The 22,528-nt window shown below is 37.1% G+C and overlaps 1 protein-coding gene across 2 annotated transcripts; it reads left to right on the top strand.

The window, feature by feature from the left end:
• The first annotated feature begins 5,377 nt into the window (after positions 1-5,377).
• On the top strand, positions 5,378-13,737 carry LOC119794888 (G2/M phase-specific E3 ubiquitin-protein ligase-like). 2 transcript variants are annotated; one of them, XM_038302635.1, is made up of 10 exons: positions 5,378-5,769; positions 8,398-8,479; positions 8,666-8,880; positions 9,010-9,145; positions 9,474-9,889; positions 10,099-10,421; positions 10,512-10,693; positions 10,860-11,032; positions 11,137-11,351; positions 12,992-13,737. In XM_038302635.1, exons 4-10 carry the CDS (start codon positions 9,023-9,025, stop codon positions 13,249-13,251), a joined length of 1,692 nt encoding a protein of 563 aa, XP_038158563.1. In that variant the 5' UTR covers positions 5,378-5,769; positions 8,398-8,479; positions 8,666-8,880; positions 9,010-9,022; the 3' UTR covers positions 13,252-13,737. The 2 variants fall into 2 exon arrangements, with proteins under 2 accessions (XP_038158563.1, XP_038158564.1); XM_038302636.1 differs by lacking the exons at positions 5,378-5,769; positions 12,992-13,737 and adding an exon at positions 12,426-12,650 and having other exon boundaries at positions 8,157-8,479.
• Positions 13,738-22,528: the final 8,791 nt, after the last annotated feature.

Below are 22,528 nucleotides of genomic sequence, written 5' to 3'. Positions count from 1 at the left end.
ATAACATCTTCAGTCCCACGTCATTATTCAACCGCTGGTTGTCCAGGTGGTGTCCTTAAAATAACGTAGGCTATATTAATATTTGGCAATCTTTTTAAGTGAAAACCTGGTCTAATTTGCTCTTTAGATGGTACAGCTCCTCTTTCAAGGAATCTGATCAAATTTATCAGTCCCCAAAAACCTTGTCAACCCAGGGTGCAGACCAGGAAGCAGAGTTGTAGTTTAACACACCTCTTTGCAGCTCTTCTATTGTTACCCTATCATTACTCCATCCAGACAGTGTCTTGCCCATGACCTATAGCAAACAAATTAGAAAAGAATCCTAAAGGAGTAAACCATGATAATCTAATAAAAAATAATATTAACTCCAATTGGGGAAATAGTTAAAACTATTAAATGTGGTGTATTTAACATAAGATCTCTTTCTTTAAAAAGTTTGTTAGTTAATGACTTTATTTCTGATAATCAAATTGATTTAGAAACTTGGCTGCAGCTAGAGGATTATATGAGGATAAATGAGGCAACTTCCTCCAGTTATTTAAACTTTCACACACCCAGAAATTCTGTGCAAGGAGGAGGAGTAGCAATACTCTTTCAGTCTGACTAACTGATTATTCCAAAGTCAGTTAATAACCACACTTTGCAAACATATGTTACATAGATAATTTGTGTGGGACAAGCAAAAAAATAACTTGTTTTTGTGGTTTATATTTCACATTGTCACAAAATTAGATATTGCCTGTTCCTTTAGTTAGATTATATGTGTTTTTTAGACCAGAGTGGCCTACATCTCTGCAATGGGGTTGATGCCGCAATCAGTGCACAGCAGTTCCCCTTTGTTGTCATAGGCACAGACAGAGGAGTCAATGGTGCAGAAAGGTTCTGGGCTGATGAACAAGCACACAGCCCCCGATTATAGTAGTGCTTTCTCTTTTGAAGGCTTTGTGTCATTCAGAGACACAATTAGTCCTGATGAGGAAAGAGCCCCCTTGATTCTGCCTGCTACCTGTTCTTATCCATGTCATCTGATTCAATTTAGAGGTAGCAAATATGATTGCTACGTGGATTCAAGACAAAAGCGATCATATGGCTCCTTTGTCGTCTTTGTGTAACTGAGTCACAGTTGAATGACTCCCCCACTTCACATGTAATTTAGATACACTTGAGTTACTTTCTTAATGATGACCTCATTCAACACAGCTATGCATCCATAAAGGAAAAACATGATGAACTTATTTATTTTATATTTGTTTTAATCGTTGTACATATAGAATTGGGTCAGCAGTTCATAAAGCAACATTGGAAAAATTTGTGTGTTAGGTATTTTGCTTAAGGTATGCATATGGCTGTTATATTTAAATCAAATAAATGTTCTGTTGGCTAATCTGTACAGAAGCTCTGTAGACTATATGGAAATGTATATTCTAAATCAAATACATAGTAACTCATTGGATGCATGTCATAATTTGTGTAGCCGAAACGAGTAGCCAAAGCATCAGGTGGCAAGCAATTGGTGAGAAGTTAGCTAAATAAATCCTTAATAAATGTATCAAGTTAATAAGTATTACATACATAAAAAAACAGCAATTCCATAAAATCACAAATAGATTCACAAGAAGCAAAAACAGTAATTGCTAAGAAAAAGCTTTCTTAGCAAGTGAGATTGAAAGAGTAGGCTAATTAGGTTACAATCATAGTAAATCTTAAAAATCATTATATGTGTTATTCAGAGTTAAAATAGGCTAACGTTTCACAAGAATATATATGCTTATTTAACACAATGTGATTGTAACCTTAGAGACAGAACTGGGGAATAACAATCTTAGGCTGTGTTAAGGACTGTTTGTAGAGAAGGGAGTAAGTTTCTCTTTAAAACGGGGCATCGTGCTATGTTTTTAGTGCAGCTCCAGCTTTATTTTATGATATATACCTCTAAGAGAGGAGAAGAGGAGTTCTTCTCCCATGATCAGAAATGTGTGCAAGTATGATGGAGCTGGTGAACAACATTTTGCTTAGTGTAGCCAACGGCTCTGAGATTATCCAGAGTGACATACCAATGCCAAAGAGGGTGCCTAAAAGTAGACGTTTGACTGTAAAGGCTCAGATTTCATGGTAGCAATCTGTGACTGTAATGTCACCGTAATGTAAATAAGGTTACCAAAGACTCTGACTTAATTATTCCTCTAATCTGTGGACTCAATGATCAACACAGTGAAGTAAGGAATGTTTTACTTAACAATACATAATACAAGGATGCCTTTATTCCAATTCAAGGGATCACCACTGCAGGTGGTCCTGAATAAAAGGTCTGGATAAAAAAGGACATCTAGCCTAACAAAAACACAGATCTTAATGTTAGAATATCTGAACATCTAGGCCCTGTTATGGGGACTGTTTCTCACTGCAGACTCCTGCCCTGGCTCAAGTCACTGACTCCAGCCTGGTGTACAGTCAGTCCTTAAGTCTTCCTCAGAATATTATTCTTACTTGGCCCTAATCAGTCTAAAGCAGGTTCTGTATACTGCTATACATTAGCTATCTCTAAAGACCATAAAAAAACAGAAACTTTTGCTCTCAAGCAACTTTTTATGGGAAAAAACGTTTCTTATCTTCATCCCACTGTATCCCCTAAAATGGCCTTCAAACAATTTTTAATTACTGGAAGTGTTTAGATAGGTCAAGAAGTCCAAGACATGATTTAAAGAGGTACTCTTGTTGGAAAGTCCCTTTCAGAATTCAGAGGATAGTTTCTGGTCCCCCGTTCTGCCAGAAAAATCACTACCCTTAACAGAACCTATACTGCTGTGACAACCCCATAAATGGCTAGCAATAAACTTTTTACAAAACAGCTCATTTGAAAGCTAAATGCCAAGAAACTAAAAATATAATAAGCTAATGTGATACTTCAAATCATGACAGTATTAAATTTTTTTTAATATATTTTGTGTTCCCAAAATAGGGCTATACAAACAAAATTTTTTGGCCAGGCATTGTCTTCCACCATACCGACATAATTAATTTATTTCTGTCTTTAGTTAATTTAGACATTCATTTTGTGATAGGGGGCAGTTCCTTTTTTAAGGGATGGTCAGCAACCTTACCAAATTACTAGTAATTCAAATTTCTACTTTTCAGCAATCACTTTGCCACTCTTCCTTTTCTTTCCTCTTATGAAATACTGTGGAAATTCAACAGGTTCTACAGTAGTCCCTCCAAAAATAAACATCCCTCTTAAACAGAGACAATAGATTTTTCTGTTTTTGTTTGTCAAATATATTTTATCCAGAAATGTAAGACAATTGCAAGTAAATTGCAATTTAAATTCTTGTCATGCTCACAGGATTCTAAATAAAAAGCTTTGACATTTGCTTGTCAAGGTCACAGAAGAAAAAAATAACAGGGATTCTTGGATTTGCTGTTATGTCAAACAAGACATAGAAGTCTGCAAGAGGCAATTATTATTGGGTCACAGACTTCCTTTCACATATTAAGCCAGCAGTACCCGATCAGGATTATGATGGCCTCATTTACATAAACCTAACATCTCGACAGCAGGCGGTAGAGGTGACAGACTGATTGTAATCGCATAGAATCTGGGACATAACAAACATGCCAGGTCAAAATGCCATTCAAAGGCAACCACACTTCAGTTTCTCATTTGTCCAAATATGTGTTTCCACCTGCTTCAGTGAGATACTAATGCTACGTATGATGCATGAGATTTTGTTTAAACTTATTGCACATTTCCAGTATGCATCTTACTAAAACTCCTTAGGGACTTTTTTCATATATATATATATATATATATATATATATATATATATATATATATATATATATATATATATATATATATATCACAAAAGGCACAAAGCAGCTTCCTTGTCAGATAGTGGAGCTAGGCTATTTCTGACAGGAATTGAGTCAGATATCCAAAAATTCTTTTCTTCTTTATCTGTGGATAAGAACTTGGTGGAGCCTGCAGAGCCTCTCCTCCTTCTCATCTGTTAAAACTCTCCGCCTTACTTAAATTCTTGTGCCTCAGTGTTTAAAATTTTTTAGCTTAATGTATCCTCTCCTACGTTCCTGTGATGGTAGTCTATTGGTTCTATTAAGAAAATGACACTCAAAGCTTTGTGTGCTGACCCCGGGCAGTCTTGTTTATGAGGGGCCGTTTAGGACAGAAACTATTTTTCCTCTCACGTACACCAATAAAACCATGCACACACCTCAGTAGACACACACACACTCTCAAAAAAAACTATGTTTTCCTCTCAAACACACTACTATGACATGCACACATCACAGTAGAAACACTCACACACTCTCAAAAAAACTGTTTTCCTCTCAAACACACTACTATGACATGCACACATCACAGTAGAAACACTCACACACAATCACAAAACTAAAATTGAATACATGTCTTATGTGTGTGTGTGCACTAATACTAGACTGTATGAGAGGGCATAAGTGTGTGTGTGTGCACTAATACTAGACTGTATGAGAGGGCATAAGTGTGTGTGTGTGAACTAATACTAGACTGTATGAGAGGGCATAAGTGTGTGTGTGTGAACTAATACTAGACTGTATGAGAGGGCATAAGTGTGTGTGTGTGCACTAATACTAGACTGTATGAGAGGGCATAAGTGTGTGTGTGTGCACTAATACTAGACTGTATGAGAGGGCATAAGTGTGTGTGTGTGAACTAATACTAGACTGTATGAGAGGGCATAAGTGTGTGTGTGTGCACTAATACTAGACTGTATGAGAGGGCATAAGTGTGTGTGTGTGCACTAATACTAGACTGTATGAGAGGGCATAAGTGTGTGTGTGTGCACTAATACTAGACTGTATGAGAGGGCATAAGTGTGTGTGTGTGAACTAATACTAGACTGTATGAGAGGGCATAAGTGTGTGTGTGTGCACTAATACTAGACTGTATGAGAGGGCATAAGTGTGTGTGTGTGCACTAATACTAGACTGTATGAGAGGGCATAAGTGTGTGTGTGTGAACTAATACTAGACTGTATGAGAGGGCATAAGTGTGTGTGTGTGAACTAATACTAGACTGTATGAGAGGGCATAAGTGTGTGTGTGTGCACTAATACTAGACTGTATGAGAGGGCATAAGTGTGTGTGTGTGTGCACTAATACTAGACTGTATGAGAGGGCATAAGTGTGTGTGTGTGCACTAATACTATAGGATATACATATGTTTGTGTGTGTGCGCATGTGTGTGCGCATGTGTGTGTGTGTGTGTGTGTGTGTGTGAACTAATACTAGACTGAATGAGAGGCTATACATATGTGTGTGTGCGTGCGCGCGCGCGCGTGTGTGTATGTGACTGATATCGTAGCAGACTGAATGAGAGGCTTGTACTTGTGTGTGAGAGTTCAACCTGTCACGGAAGAGGCGGGGCAAATTGGCTAGCGCATGCGTGGAACCCAAACTGAGCAATATTATGTAAAACGGGGTGGGCAATAGGGGGCAGCACACAAGCCAGTTACCTGCTGAGCCAACAATAATGAGCTTCCGAGAAGAAGACGTAGCATGGCTAACGGCAGTGTAAGTAAGAAAAAATAAGTCAAGCAGCCGCAATTTTAAATGGCCTGTTATCAACACCGGATGCATCAAGCAGTGTGGCCAGGGCTTTAAATGAAAGAGCTCCTCAGGTGGCCCATACTGATTCTGTTGAAACAGAACTATCATCTTTGTTTCGTACTGGAGCAGCTGGCCGAAGTTCGGCGGTGTCAACAGGAAATCAAGGTATAGTAATATTGTGCTTTTTTCCTTTTATAATATATTAAATGGAGTGGATTCCTCCTTATTCGGACTCAATTCTCCATTTTAAAATGCAAAACCCATCTGTTCAAGATCGTTCTCCGCCAGTCACGTGACATTTGTTGCTAAGACGCCATTTTTGGTGGAAAAGGCGTAGTGTAAACAACCGCAGCATAGCTAAACGAAGGACTAAAGGATTGAGTTTGTTTCTCTGAGTATATGGAAAAAAGTAAGCAGAATGCGAAATTACCGTACTGGTGTCGTGCCAAGGTAGTTATCCCTGCGAAAATTTGTATCCCCTTGTCGGGAGCGCGCACGGAGTAGGAAGATAAACCCGAGTTAACTCCGCTTCAATTCCAACGTGCAGAACTTGAAATTTGAAAGGTTTTACGTGTATGAAAGTTGAGCTTTATTGTTTTATTCTTTACTTGACATGTTATAGCAGAATATAATATATATAATAAAGCTGGTCGCTGACAGCAGTGTCTACTCCTCCCTCTGAAAGCAAACAGATCCTTGTTCCTTTCCACACGTTCCTTAAAAAAAATCTCTCGTTGTTTCACAGTATCCAAATGTTCTCATCCCATTGAAAACTGCTGTAAACCATATACTTGTAATAAAAATGAAATAGAAAATGGAGTGCACGTGTAATCATTAAAGACTATATGCAGATCGAAAATAATTTTTCCCTGGTTGAAATTTAGTACTTAAATCTATATTTGTGTTTATAGTAACGTACAATTTATCTATGTTGTACTATCCTTAATAAGCAGTTTGTCTTCTAACATCAGCTGTTTTATTTCATCCCATTTTGCCACAATTGACAATATGGGATGAAATAAAACCTGCTGTAATCTGTTCCCCCTGTCTCAATCAGACAAAAAAGGTCCCAGCTTTTTCATTTTTGGCTTATAAGTATCTTTTATGATGACAACTAACTCCTGAAACTTTGGAGTTGATTGACCTTTATTTCTTAAAGTTATAAGGGGGGAACAAATTATAGCAGGCCACCTGCTCTAATCTGTTCCCCCTGTCTAAATCAGGCAAAAAAGGTCCCAGCTTTTTCATTTTTTGCATCATAAAAGATGCTTATAAGCCAAAAATGAAAAAGCTGGGGCCTTTTTTGCCTGATTTAGACAGGGGGAACAGATTATGGCAGGTGGCCTGCTATAATTTGTTCCCCCCTTGTAACTTTTAAGAAATAAAGGTCAATCAACTCCAAAGTTTCAGGGGTTAGTTGTCATCATAAAAGATACTTATAAGCCAAAAATGAAAAAGCTGGGACCTTTTTTGCCTGATTTAGACAGGGGGAACAGATTACAGCAGGTTTTATTTCATCCCATATTGCCATTTCTGGCAAAATGGGATGAAATAAAACAGCTGATGTTAGAAGACAAACTGTTTATTAAGGATAGTACAACATAGATAAATTGTACGTTACTATAAACACAAATATAGATTTAAGTACTAAATTTCAACCAGGAAAAAATTATTTTCCTTCTGCATATAGTCTTTAATGATTACACGTGCACTCCATTTTCTATTTCATTTTTATTACAAGTATATGGTTTACAACAGTTTTCAATGGGATGAGAACATTTGGATACTGTGAAACAATGAGAGATTTTTTTAAGGAACATGTGGAAAGGAACAAGGATCTGTTTGCTTTCAGAGGGAGGAGTAGACACTGCTGTCAGCGACCAGCTTTCAAGCAAACGTTTGTGTTTTATAATCAGTTTTAAATCAATCACTGGCGATATTCTGCTATAACACGTGAAGTAAAGAATAAAACAGTAAAGCTCAACTTTCATACACGTAAAACCTTTCAAATTTCAAGTTCTGCACGTTGGAATTGAAGCGGAGTTAAGTCGGATTGTTCTTCCTACTCCGTGCGCGTTCCCGACGAGGGGATACAAATTTTCGCAGGGATAACTACCTTGGCACGACACCGGGACTGGCAGCCTCTCACACAACACGATCGTGTCATTTCTGGTAAATAATTGTGCCGAAAGAACAGCCGCGTGTGGGTTATCTCGACTTTCCACCTAATATGGTGGTTTTCCCACGATGCACCGCGCCCGAGGTAAACATTGACGTCACCTGGCGCAGACCGATTGCTTATTCTCTTTAAAAATATCAATTTCACTGTCACAGCCTCTTTATTTTTTAAATGTTTTTAAATGTCTTTATAATTATTATTTTTATTTTTTCTGACACTTTTTATGTTTTTGTACGGTGACCTTGAGTGTCCAGAAAGGCGCCTTTTTAAATAAAATGTATTATTATTATTATTATTATTATTATTATTATTATTATTCTTAACAGTACATAGTACAAATAGATGGATTCTAGCTTTAACCATCGGAAACTTGCTTTTATTTGCAAGTAAAATCTGAACCCATTAGCTCCATCACAACACTCCCAGGTCATATCACAACACCGTATTCCTCCGCCTGCTACTTCGGCACTATCTATCACAGTAAATGTTTTTTTAAGCATTTTTATTAATCCGACCCCATGTGCTAACATGGGGTGTTATAACATCAGTGGAAATACAGACAATGAAAGCATCATTCAGATGTTCTTCCTGCTGAAACTCTTGCTCTTTGACAGGACCAGGTTTGGTGGCTGCTGCGGCTCCACGTTTCCAAGCCCAGCAGAGTTTTGGACTTTGGTCTACTAACAGGAAAAGAAGGTAATATGTTTGTTGGTCTTCATTTAAGCTACCAGCACAGATTATCCATAATATTAGATGTTTCCGATGATAAAACCGGCCGGTGGAGTTGGCATAATATTACCCATTGTATCTATAGGTGGAATAGGGTCTTTATTACAGTGCAGTTTTCATTAAATTTTATGTTTTGTTCTCCTCATTTTTCAGACCCAAAGGTATCCATTACCATGAATGCTTTAACAAAGATGTGATACTCCTTCCAAATCCCTCTGGGAAGTAATTTGCAAGCCACCTTTCAAGCAATACTTGCATGAAAATGGTCACATACTGAGTGCCTTTGAATTCCACAAGTCTTGGGACTATCATACTGTGATCCAGCAAATTAGAGGTGGATTTGGTTCGACAATTCCTCAAAATGTCAGGTAATCCTACATTGATAATCTTTCGTTATGTTAGTATATTTGAAGTACCTTTACTAAATTCTTAAAATTTAGTAAAGGTACTTTACTAAAAGGCATAGTTTTAATAAATATCACACATGTCTTATATAGCCTTCAGATTCTCATGGGCTGTGGAAATAAACTGATCTCTCCTAAACTGCAAGATGGGCAACAACTGAATGGCCAGTTGATCCAGAAGGTCTTCCGATCTAAGGCTCTGTATGTCAAACCATCACAAACTCTTCTTGTAAGTTATTGAATGTGTACAATGTTATGTTACTGTTTTGTACGGACACACTATTAGTAATTCCATTCTATATAAATAACATATTATAGATCCTTTGGATGGTACAGACATGTAGCAATATTTTTGCTTCGGAACAGCCTTTGCTGCAATCATTTGGTCATTAAGTTTGAGGTTTTTATTGTTTTTTTTGTTTTTTCTTTTTACAATTTATATGGTTTAGAAATAAATGTTGCCATATTTCTAAATTTAATTTTACAGGGAATAATTCTGTAGATTTGGAGATATTATTTCAAACCTTTTAATTTTCAAAAGAATCATGTTTTTACAGGAAGATCCAGAGCTAAGGAATGCAACTTCATATGAAGTATCTCCCCGGACAACAAGAGCCATGACAAGAAATAAACAACTTAACACACCAGAAAATGCCCTCCCCTACAATACTGACATGGGGAATTTTGGTGAAGAGTTGCCAGAAATAGATCATTCAACCTTTTGCCCATCTGACAACAGCCATTCAAATATGCCGCCTTCTGCTACAACTGAAACTCAGTCGGCTACCACTATCAGTACCAGCTCTTCTGCTACAGATTCTAATCCCTCCCTTGAAATCTGCCAAGATGAGCCTACACCACATGCAAGCTCCAACTACACCACTTATTTGTCAGTGATGTCAAGTGTTTCTGATCTGTCCTCTGATGACGAAGAAATGAATCATGCCATTTTGGCTAGTATTGAGACTCACTTGTGAGTATCTAGAGATGATAAAAAATTCCAGTAGTTGATAGCATCTTTGTAACTTAACAAGATGTAATATTATTACATTGTTGAATTAAGATTATTTAAGCATTTAGTTTTTCCATTTAGGATTAAAGTAAAACACATTAAGAGACAGTGTTATGGTTTTAAATATGTGACCCGCCATGTGTTCTGTTGTGTTTTCTTTCCACTTTCAGATCAGAAACTTCTTCAAAGAGTTTGCCTGTGAAGGACATACTTGAGGAGTTGTCCAAAAATATCGACACAGGAATGCACTGCAAATTCAATATTAATCGTTCAGCAGTTTTAGATGGAGCCATACGTGGATTTAAGAGAATATCATACAATCCACATTACTCAATGAATGTGAAGTTTTCTGATGATTTTGGAAAAAATGAGGAAGCAATTGATTTGGGTGGCCCACGGAGGGAATTCTTACGTTTACTCATTGAAGCCTTGTCCATGTCTCCAATGTTTGAAGGCCCTGAAGAATGCAAACATTTAGCTATGAACAGTACAGGTTTGTTTTGGATCGTAATTTTCCAGCATTTATTGTCAAAATGTCTATTTTTTAAATTATATTTTTACAAAAGACATTTTTGCAATACAGCACTCAGGGAGGACAGGTACTTTATGGCTGGAAGGGCAATCGCTGTTAGCCTTGTGCATGGAGGTCCAGCTCCAAGGTTCCTTTCTCCAGTCCTTTTTGCTGGCTTGGTTGGAGGTCCAAATGCAGTTTGCCCTACTCTGAAGGATATAACAGATGCTGACCTTCAGGAAAAATTGAAAACAGTAATAATCCACTCACTAATTAGTTTACTTTTAACTGTACATACTATTCATGTAAAATATAAATTGTTAACAATACTGTTTAAGATTTTTATAATGTATTTTTCAAAGTAAACTAATATTATGTTGTTCCTATTTGTCTTTTTGCTCTTGTGTTAACCTTTATTAGGTGTCTGAAAGTTCTACCCTGGAGGAGCTTCTGAGAGCCACAGATCCTCTTTTGGACTACATGACCAGTGCAGGTTGCGTCAGGCCCTTAAGAGCCATAAATGATCGAGATCTTCTCCTACATGATCTGCTTATGTTTCATGTGGTTCACAGGGTTCAAGGCCCCTTTCAAAGGTTTATTTTTTTCTAATATTTCTTTAAACATATGGTAGAAAAATACTTTTGGTCAGTTTATAAGATAGACTGAGAGTTAAGTCTGCTCATTTAACTTTTTACAGGTTTGCAGAAGGTCTAAAGACACTTGGAGTTTTGGATGCTGTCAAACAACATCCAAACAGTTTTCGGTCTTTGTTCTGCCATGAACCACAGCAATTAACTGCTGACATGATGGATGACCTTTTCACCCTTCGGCTTGCTTCCAAAGGAAGTAACAGGAGGAGAGTAGAAGAGACTGTCATTCCTTTGTGGAGAGATTATTTGCAGGATGCAGAAGGTATTTAACACAGCTCTTCTTCATCTATATGTAATATTTTCAAGCAGGGTCAAACTGGTTTTGATTTTGGGCCACATATAGATCATGAATGTCCTCAAAGGGGCATTTGTGCCAGAATATGTTGATAAAACCTGTTAAACTGTTTGAAAAAAATACTAAATAGCTGTATCCGCGTTCGATGAGAGTTTAAGATTAAATGATACTTAACATTGATAATATGGCAGAATACAGAAAAAAACAGCTTTGATTTGATTGATAAAATTATGTTTAAGCACACAATTGTTGTATCAGGTTTTTTATGTGACCCTCCAGAGTATAGAAGGCCACAGAAAAACCTTTGGTATGTCAGATTTGGCCCCCATGTCTTGGGTTTGAAGCCCATTTTACAGTATTCTTACACATTAGGATATCTCTAAAAATAGCCCCACATCATGTGAAAGTGAAGCACCGTGAAATAATAAAATTTGTTTTTGACGAAACAAGTGATGCTGAGATTATATTGAAACAAAAATGTCAACATTTCTACAAATCAAAATGTTCCTTCATTTCTTCATTACCTTTTAAATTATATAACTAGGGTCGAACATTTTTGGTATCTTTCCACAAGAGTCCCCGAATACATTGCTTAAATTTTGGCCATGTCCTTTTGACAGAACTGCTTTAACTGAGACAGGGATGCCACTATACTTCAGCTCAGTAATTTTCAGTTCAAAAACCCTACTTGTGCCCAAGCTTTGACTGTCTGTTTAATGATGGTGCTCCAATATTTCCATCTTTTCTATGTTGTGCACCAGTACCTTCTACAGCAAAACAAACTCCAACCGCATACTTCAGTTGGGCTGGTACTTTGAGGTTTGTTAGTGTATGGTTAATTCTTAGCACCTCTTTTTACTTCATTTATTCCAATTTTTTTAGAATAATGGCTATTTTGTCAGGAAATATAATTTTGCTACATCAGAGCACAGGATTTATCTCGCAAAAGTTAATAACCAAGATATAACATGACTTTTTAGGTTGCCTTTGGAGGAATGGCTTTTTTTTTTTTTAATGGGCTTTCATCCCATGTCTGTGCAGGACAAGTTTTACCATAGATAATGATGTTCAGAGCTGCGTGTCATTGAACGGATGAATATGGCACCTTCAGGGATCGGAAATTTTACCTAAGCAAGAGACAGACTTAGAGCTCCAACACTCTCTGGGGGATATTGAGCTTTTTTTGTTTGTTTTAGGTTGATGACACATTAGGTAGCAATGTGTTTGATGTTCTGCCCAAAATTACTTCCAAAGGTGTTCTTTCCAATTCAGTCAAATGTTCTAAATCAACCAATTAAAACTTTAAAAGTAATCATTTTGACCTTTACAAATTTTATATAATACTTATGATACTGCAAATTAATAAAACAGTAGTTAGCAACACTTAAAATATGAAATTATAGTTAATCCTAACTGACCTTAAAAAAGAAATGGTATTGTTGATTTTAGGGAGTGAGGAAAAGGTTGAATGTATTTTTGTTTGGTAAGTGTACACATTTAGGTGTACTAGTAAGGTGTAGTCATTACTACATCTACTTTATGTACTTTGAACAGAAAATGGCAAATTAGTACTTTTTTTTTTAATGAAAACATTTTTTACCCCACAGACGAAGAAGGATCATCTAAGCTTCAAAACATCCTTGCATTTGCAACTGGAGCAAATGAGATACCACCAATCGGCTTTTCCCCGGCACCATCTATTGAGTTTCTCCATGAGGGCAGTGAAGAAGGGTCTTCCAGACAAATGTTCCCCATGGCCAACACATGTATAAACTGCTTAAAACTCCCACTTGTGACTTCTTATGAAGTGTTTAAGGAAAACATGGACTTTGCCATTGCGAACACCCAAGGATTTGGGAGAACATAAGTTTTTTTTGTTGGAGTTATTACAGTTCTCACATTAAAGTTAACACTGGTTTACTACACTTGCTAAGGCCGGTCCAGTTTAGCAAGTTGATTTTCTTAAAAAGTAATTTTACAGTGGGCACTGGCAGAGAGCAGAGATTGGCTTAAAATTAAAAACAAGCAGTTTTAAGTTGATTGAAATCATATTGTCATTTCCATCTATTTTGTGGAAAATTGTTTTTTTTTCCCTTTTTCAAAATTTGTTTGTTAAATCCATTTTCCTGCCACCCGCTCGCTATTACATGGAAACTGGTCTTACATTGAATCTTAAAAGCAGCCATTTGTTTTTGTTTAATGGTTCAGCTTTTATTTTTGTATTTTTCTAGTTTTGAAAGGTTTAAAATTACCTCAAACCAGCCTGTTTCATACACTTCCTTGTTAAATGTTTTACCATCTGTTTTCCAATGGCTTACTATTAAATTTGGTGGTCTTTACACCAGTGTTTGTATCCCGTCTTTGTACTTCTCATTTTGAAAATTTATTCCTTGCATAATTTGAATACTGATACTACGAAGTCATGTATTGTCAGTACAGTTTATTTCAGATCTACATACAAATTTAATCTTTAAATAAAATACATAGCATGATGTAATTGTGAACTAACACAAAGTAACAGAGCAAATGAGATATGTCTTATTTGATGCCATTTCAGAAAATACATTTTACATTAACAGAAACCTTTGCTAAACAAGTTGTACTTTTGAATGTTAATGCATGTGTGGCATGAAAATCATTAGCTGGCACCATCAAAATCACAGTTCTCGTTGCGCTTGGAAAACTAAGTAGCCAAACAGTGAGTTTTTCAGTAAACATGCCTGCTGAACATTCAGGGACTGCAGAGCTGTGTTAAATTAAACCTTGATGTTTTTCATAACTTATAACATCCACTTGTAGTTTAGTACAGGTTTAGTAAACAACATAGCATCTGGGTTAATTAGAAGCACAAAATCGTTTTTAAAACATTCAGTCTTTATTTTCACTTTCAACACACAATGGAAACAATTTTCTGAATATTAAAACTGATGTTGTTCAACAAAAGTCAATACAGAGCAGAATAAATCAATGCCATAGTTTCCATCATTTTGCAGAGGATCAAAAGTGTGGTACATCAAATTAACTGTTGTGGCATTTATGCCAACAGCAATATCTGGTATGACAATATTATTGTTGGTCTGAATATCAGGTAAAGGCCCCTCATGATCAACTCCAAAATGTCCATCTTCCTCAAAGATAGATTCTATTGCCACATTCTGTTGTGCCATGTTGTTTATGACACCTGTGTGCCATAACTGAAGTGGAGTCTGCCCATTCTGTGTGGAGAGCCCATGGTTATTCCACTGGTTTTGGAACTCTGTTGTGGCTCTCTCAATCCTTGGCATATATACAAAATGAAGGCAAAATAGATGCATTTCATTTAAAGAGTCAAGGATGCCATGTTGTTCCATGAAATTAAATACATTTATGAAATGATTCGAGACAACTCTGTTAAGCTCTGCCCACAACCTTTCAATGCGCTGATTATGTACTGATAAGCCAGCAATGACACTATGTCTGTTCAGCCCCCTCCTTTCCAACATAAAACGAGCCACAAGTGTGTTTTCCATTCCATGATCACACCTTACTCTTGAAGGCAAACCAAAATTATTCACTCCCATTACAACAGGGACAATACAGTGGATGCTCTATTGTTGTTAGTGCATCTTAAGTATATTATAGTTCTACTAAAACCGTCCACACAGCCATGAAAAACCATCCGCCACCTCACCAGTTTGTGGTTACCATCAAAATGCCTGTTGAAAGAAAATCAAAAGTAAACAAGTGCAATATAAAACAAATGAGTATTCATTTGGTAAAAAGATGAAAAACGTAGGGTACTAATTGCATAAAGTTAAAAGGCTTTAAAGAAAGCATCAGTATTCTGAGTTATTACTCACAGTATTTCTGATTTAACTGCCCTTAATCACATAAAAAAAGATATCCAAAGGATAGCCAAACCCCATTCAGATTCTTACTGCTTTTAGACGTGGGTATCTTTCAAGACATTTGAGCCTAGATTAAACCAAGTAGTAAGCCGATTATGATGAGCCTATTAGTGGGGGTTAAGTATTAAAGAAATCTTGATATTGTGGAGGTATTCCACATAACCGTTCTGAAATTGTTGTATAAAATAAATATCTATTAAGAATCTGTTCATTGGCTGGAAATGTATTTTATTTAAAATGTCACCCCAAAAAGGTTTTTTGCTGTTAAACTGTATGAACTGGGCCTAAAAGTGCTACTTTTTGCAATTTATGTTAAAACCATCATAATGATGCCCTCTTATGATTAAATGTTAAATGGCTTGTACTTGTATAGCGCTTTTAACTAGTCTCTGACGACCTCCAAAGAGCTTGACATTACAGTTTTGTGATTCACCCATTCACACTCTAATGGTGGTGAGCTATGCTAATAGCTACAGCTGCCCTGGGGCTGACTGACAGAGGCAAGGCTGCCATGCACCGGCGCCACCGGGCCCTCTGACAGGCAATGTGGGTGAAGGGTCTTGCCCAAGGACACAACGACAGAGACAGCCAGAGTGGGGGATTGAACCAGCAACCCGCCAATTGCTGGACAAACTCTGTCACCGTCGTAAATAGTGGGTGTGACAGTTGAATTATCCTATTTTTCAGAACGGGCCCCCTGAACCATTTTGATCAGTTGCTTTGTCATTTTTTTTTTTCACATTTATAATCAAAATATTGAGGTTCTGTAGTTAACATCTGACAGATAAGTTGTTTGGCAATTAATCGTTTCATGTCAGATTACCCCAATAGATGGCACCAAAATCCTTTTTTTTTATTTTTAAGCTTGATTTTAACTTCAAGTAGTTTTGACCATGTCTAAACAAGCAAACATGTAGTCTACAGCAAGACCTTTAGCAAACTATTTATGAATATTATTTTTTTTAAATTGTTGCCTTACCATAACTGATTTGGAGTCTGAACATTATACACCCGTCGTTGTATGGTACGCCTCCTGCGAAATGATCGGCCAATTGGATCAAGCTCCTGTTTAAAATTAAAATATTATTAGTGAACATAAGGACAGGCTGATACTGGTAAAAATATTTTTTCTTTCACTCCACATGCCTGTAGACAATTTCTGACACGCCAACGCTGAACACGTATTTCTCTGGATGCAAGGCTCCCAAGCACATAAGTTTCACCAGCAGTTGGCGTCCTTTGCAGAATTTCAGTCACAATTCTAGATAATTCTTGGTCTGTCAGCGCAGTGTATTGTAAGGGTGGGATTCCCAAGCGTTGTCTATGTCTGTACAGAGTTCGACGGTTAATACCAAAGACAGAGGCAATCGTCTGCCAGTTCATTCCTATCGAAATGCAGTGAGAAATTTGCAGTGATGTGATATCGTATCTGGGACGGCCTGGAAAACCAGTCCACGTTGTTGGTGGAAGCAGACATCTAGCGGTTAAGTCATGAGATCTTGACATAGCATCATATTCTTCTAAAATTGATTGAAAACATCTATACAAGTCTTCAAACATTGTTTTATATGCATGGTATCTTGGTTCATTAAACTGTGTCACTGACAGGATAGAAGATAAAGTCTGAGTATGATCAGCAAGTTCTCTGTACAGTCTATCCTGGCTATTTATGTCAGCTGTTCTTTCCCTTTGTATTAGTTCGATACAATGTAGCATGTCCCTAATAAAACGTTGAACATCAGCTTCATAGACTCCCCATGTTAATGAAGGAAGAAGACACAGCTGCAGCAGCAGAACAAGAGCAACAGGAAGTTTCATTGGGATTGTTGGTCTGCTGGTTCCCGATGTGTAAAGCAGAGATGTTCTGTTTTCAGCCATCAGTCAACTTCTGCCAAAGAAGCATTCTTGAGTCAGGAGAAAAAACCCTGTGGTACAGAGGGGGGTCGCATTAGAGAGGTTTAAATAACGTATTTAACTGACAGCAAAATCCAAGGATCTAGAAAACAAAATGAGCTTCTAGAGCAGGCCAGGGGAATTTAAATCTGAATGAAAACTGCACTGTAATAAAGACCCTATTCCACCTATAGATACAATGGGTAATATTATGCCAACTCCACCGGCCGGTTTTATCATCGGAAACATCTAATATTATGGATAATCTGTGCTGGTAGCTTAAATGAAGACCAACAAACATATTACCTTCTTTTCCTGTTAGTAGACCAAAGTCCAAAACTCTGCTGGGCTTGGAAACGTGGAGCCGCAGCAGCCACCAAACCTGGTCCTGTCAAAGAGCAAGAGTTTCAGCAGGAAGAACATCTGAATGATGCTTTCATTGTCTGTATTTCCACTGATGTTATAACACCCCATGTTAGCACATGGGGTCGGATTAATAAAAATGCTTAAAAAAACATTTACTGTGATAGATAGTGCCGAAGTAGCAGGCGGAGGAATACGGTGTTGTGATATGACCTGAGAGTGTTGTGATGGAGCTAATGGGTTCAGATTTTACTTGCAAATAAAAGCAAGTTTCCAATGGTTAAAGCTAGAATCCATCTATTTGTACTATGTACTGTTAATAATAATAATAATAATAATAATAATACATTTTATTTAAAAAGGCGCCTTTCTGGACACTCAAGGTCACCGTACAAAAACATAAAAAGTTTCAGAAAAAAATAAAAATAATAATTATAAAGACATTTAAAAAATACAGAGGCTGTGACAGTGAAATTGATATTTTTAAAGAGAATAAGCAATCTTGAACAGATGGGTTTTGCATTTTAAAATGGAGAATTGAGTCCGAATAAGGAGGAATCCACTCCATTTAATATATTATAAAAGGAAAAAAGCACAATATTACTATACCTTGATTTCCTGTTGACACCGCCGAACTTCGGCCAGCTGCTCCAGTACGAAACAAAGATGATAGTTCTGTTTCAACAGAATCAGTATGGGCCACCTGAGGAGCTCTTTCATTTAAAGCCCTGGCCACACTGCTTGATGCATCCGGTGTTGATAACAGGCCATTTAAAATTGCGGCTGCTTGACTTATTTTTTCTTACTTACACTGCCGTTAGCCATGCTACGTCTTCTTCTCGGAAGCTCATTATTGTTGGCTCAGCAGGTAACTGGCTTGTGTGCTGCCCCCTATTGCCCACCCCGTTTTACATAATATTGCTCAGTTTGGGTTCCACGCATGCGCTAGCCAATTTGCCCCGCCTCTTCCGTGACAGGTTGAACTCTCACACACAAGTACAAGCCTCTCATTCAGTCTGCTACGATATCAGTCACATACACACACGCCCGCGCGCGCACGCACACACACATATGTATAGCCTCTCATTCAGTCTAGTATTAGTTCACACACACACACACACACACACACATGCGCACACACATGCGCACACACACAAACATATGTATATCCTATAGTATTAGTGCACACACACACACTTATGCCCTCTCATACAGTCTAGTATTAGTGCACACACACACACACTTATGCCCTCTCATACAGTCTAGTATTAGTGCACACACACACACTTATGCCCTCTCATACAGTCTAGTATTAGTTCACACACACACACTTATGCCCTCTCATACAGTCTAGTATTAGTTCACACACACACACTTATGCCCTCTCATACAGTCTAGTATTAGTGCACACACACACACTTATGCCCTCTCATACAGTCTAGTATTAGTGCACACACACACACTTATGCCCTCTCATACAGTCTAGTATTAGTGCACACACACACACTTATGCCCTCTCATACAGTCTAGTATTAGTTCACACACACACACTTATGCCCTCTCATACAGTCTAGTATTAGTGCACACACACACACTTATGCCCTCTCATACAGTCTAGTATTAGTGCACACACACACACTTATGCCCTCTCATACAGTCTAGTATTAGTTCACACACACACACTTATGCCCTCTCATACAGTCTAGTATTAGTTCACACACACACACTTATGCCCTCTCATACAGTCTAGTATTAGTGCACACACACACACTTATGCCCTCTCATACAGTCTAGTATTAGTGCACACACACACATAAGACATGTATTCAATTTTAGTTTTGTGATTGTGTGTGAGTGTTTCTACTGTGATGTGTGCATGTCATAGTAGTGTGTTTGAGAGGAAAACAGTTTTTTTGAGAGTGTGTGAGTGTTTCTACTGTGATGTGTGCATGTCATAGTAGTGTGTTTGAGAGGAAAACAGTTTTTTTGAGAGTGTGTGAGTGTTTCTACTGTGATGTGTGCATGTCATAGTAGTGTGTTTGAGAGGAAAACATAGTTTTTTTTGAGAGTGTGTGTGTGTCTACTGAGGTGTGTGCATGGTTTTATTGGTGTACGTGAGAGGAAAAATAGTTTCTGTCCTAAACGGCCCCTCATACTTGTTGCTATGCTCTCATTGTTGAGGTAAGACGAAAAGCTTTACAGCAGACAAACTAATACCAGTGGCTTTAGTACCCATATGCCTCACACTGTGATGCCCACAGTCAATTATAAAAATAATAGTATTTTCACATTGGAACCAGCAAAAAAACACAAAGAAAACTTTAGTCAGAAGACGAAAGTAACAAAAAACCTGATCTGGATTGTTTTCTTGGCCATGACATGGCCAATTCTGATGCTGTAATACCCAGCATTAGTCAGCTATCCAAGCCATTATCTTTGTTAGTTCAGAGATCAGATCACCTTGGTTTTGCTTCACATTTGGAAAACATTAATATCTCAACCTATCATATTATGTTTTTGTCCTGAAGGAATTCTGTATAATAATGTGACAGCTAACCACAGAGCAGAATCAAATCATGTCAAACTTTAAAAAAAGAAGAAAACAAAACGTGACAGTAAAAAAAGGCAGTATTGGGAATGCAGTTAGTGTAATCAAACCAAAACTTGTTTTCAGATGACCAGAAATCCCACAGTGCATTGGGGTTGTTACATCACCCTTTCAAGCCCTATTATAAAGTGGACTTACAGATGTGCTTTGAATGGTTGCCGTTCTGCAAAACCAAATTGTACTTGTGAGAAGATGGTGGCTCAAGAGATTTTGGTTTGTCCTTTAATCAATGTAATAAAAGTTAACCTATTACAGATGTGTCCTTGGGAATGATATTTTCCTCAACCTGCCTACTGTTTGTATAGCAGCCTCATTTCCCTCTGTAGCCTAATACCATGTGTGAATTGTTGAATGACAAGATGTTGTGTAGTCATGGCAAGAAATGATCCTTCCGCCATATTTAGCTCTAAAGCAAGATTAATTACTGATTAATTGCAAGACAATTAATCTGATTAATTACAAGACAAGATTAATTACTGATTAATGCTATAAATCACTGACAGTTGTCTAGTTTTTAATGGAGCAAAGCAGTCCCCACCAATCACATAACCAGTAGCATGTTTTAAAGTGTAATAATTTATACTTTAGATAACTTTTTATCTTAAAGAAAGCAATCCATATTAAAAAATTGGTCCTTGTAATGATTCAAGCTACCATTGTCTGATATTTAAATATATATCCTGAAATGTATGACACTTTGTTGCAGGACTCACCATCTCAGTTTACTATTTACTGAATTTTATTTAAATGGTTTAGGATTTTAATTTAAATAGCTCGGTTAAACTTTTCTTTCAGATTACTTAGTATGTGATTTGATATCCAAGATATGGCTGTAATACAATATATTTTAGGGCTTGTGCCTTAGATCAATTTTTTTAAATACAGTATCAACATTAATAGACAGAGAAAAAGGGCTGTCTGGGTAAAAATGTTCAAACAAGGGTAATTTGCCAATAATCTTTTCATGCTGAAATATTTATATAAGTTCATAAAACTAGTCAATAGTTATATGTCATTTGTTACATTTTTACACAGCTTGGAGAGTAAACGATTTGATTCACGGTTGTGACACAAAGTGAGATTTATGGAAGTATATCAAATTAATAAAGTGTGGCCAGCAGCAGAAAGGGGATGGGTGAATTAGATTAATTCACTCACATACATAATGTTTGAGATGCTGTTACTGCCAAAAGCTTTGTCAGTCTATTGTTGTTTAGACAGTTGCACCTCAAGATAAAAAATGTCTTTCTCTACATGCAGATGAGACATTATATCACAACGATTAGGATATGAAATTTTGTTACAATCTAAAGACATAAGCGTACAGCTTGTATAACAATGTAAATGTGTTCCTTTCTAAAAAATAACTTAACAAATAGCACCAATGCAAATGCTCTTTAAATGTGTACACCCCTTCATTATAATATGAAGTTGTGCCCAATTAGCAATGAAATAAGATAACAGAGTTGTTTTTTTTTTTCATATGTTAAATGTAAATTTTTGTTCATTTGCAAACTGCCACACATACCCACTCAAATCCAAGAAAATTAACTTAAAGATATACTGGAATCCTGCATATTGCATTAGACTTCCCCTCCATTTCTATGTACATTTGAAACCTAGCAGATGAGTTTGAGCAAGTGACACATATTTGTGGAAGATATTAAGTGCAACCGTTGAGGAATTACGACCAAAGCCACCCACCCCGAGGCTGTTAGTTAATCATATAAACTTCATCCAAGGGATGGAGACATTGACATTTAATATGTCTCCCAAAGAAGAAAGACAGTAGAAGAAATAGGACCATTACATATTTAAAGACTTTTAATTTAAAGACGAAAGCAGTTACATGTAAACTACAAGCAACTGTGTTGTACAGCATAATCTGTTACCTGCACCTGTGGAAATCATGTTTTTTTTGTTTTTCTTTTTTCCCCCACATAAATGAAAAATAAAGTAAAAAAAAATATCTAGTCTATTATTTTCAGGTTTGTTTGCAGATTAGTGGATTTGAAATTTAATTTATTTAATTGATACCAATGTGACATTGCTGCCTGGAAGATCGTTATACGTCAGCATAGACAGTGTGTCGCTGTTGGAGGCTCCATGCGATATACACTCACCGGCCACTTTATTAGGTACACCTGTCCAACTGCTCGTTAACACTTAATTTCTAAGCAGCCAATCACATGGCGGTAACTCAGTGCATTTAGGCATTTAGACATGGTCAAGACAATCTCCTGCAGTTATTTCAGTAGTATTTCAGAAACTGCTGATCTACTGGGATTTACAGAGAATGGTCCGAAAAAGAAAAAACATTCAGTGAGCGGCAGTTCTGTAGGAGAAAATCCCTTTTTGATGCCAGAGGTCAGAGGAGAACGGCCAGACTGGTT

The sequence above is a fragment of the Cyprinodon tularosa genome, unplaced genomic scaffold (genome assembly GCF_016077235.1).
Source record: "Cyprinodon tularosa strain WSP-4 unplaced genomic scaffold, ASM1607723v1 ctg496, whole genome shotgun sequence".
Taxonomy (NCBI): Eukaryota; Metazoa; Chordata; class Actinopteri; order Cyprinodontiformes; family Cyprinodontidae; genus Cyprinodon; species Cyprinodon tularosa.
The sequence above is the reverse complement of the archived record's forward strand: the minus strand, read 5'-3'. Positions and strand labels throughout refer to the sequence as shown.

Coding starts and splice junctions, on each gene's coding strand:
- LOC119794888 (XM_038302635.1), top strand. CDS start 9,023: ATGGGCTGTGGAAATAAACTGATCTCTCCTAAACTGCAAGATGGGCAA. Junction 9,146..9,473: donor AACCATCACAAACTCTTCTT/GTAAGTTATTGA, acceptor ATGTTTTTACAG/GAAGATCCAGAGCTAAGGAA. Junction 11,033..11,136: donor GTTCAAGGCCCCTTTCAAAG/GTTTATTTTTTT, acceptor AACTTTTTACAG/GTTTGCAGAAGGTCTAAAGA.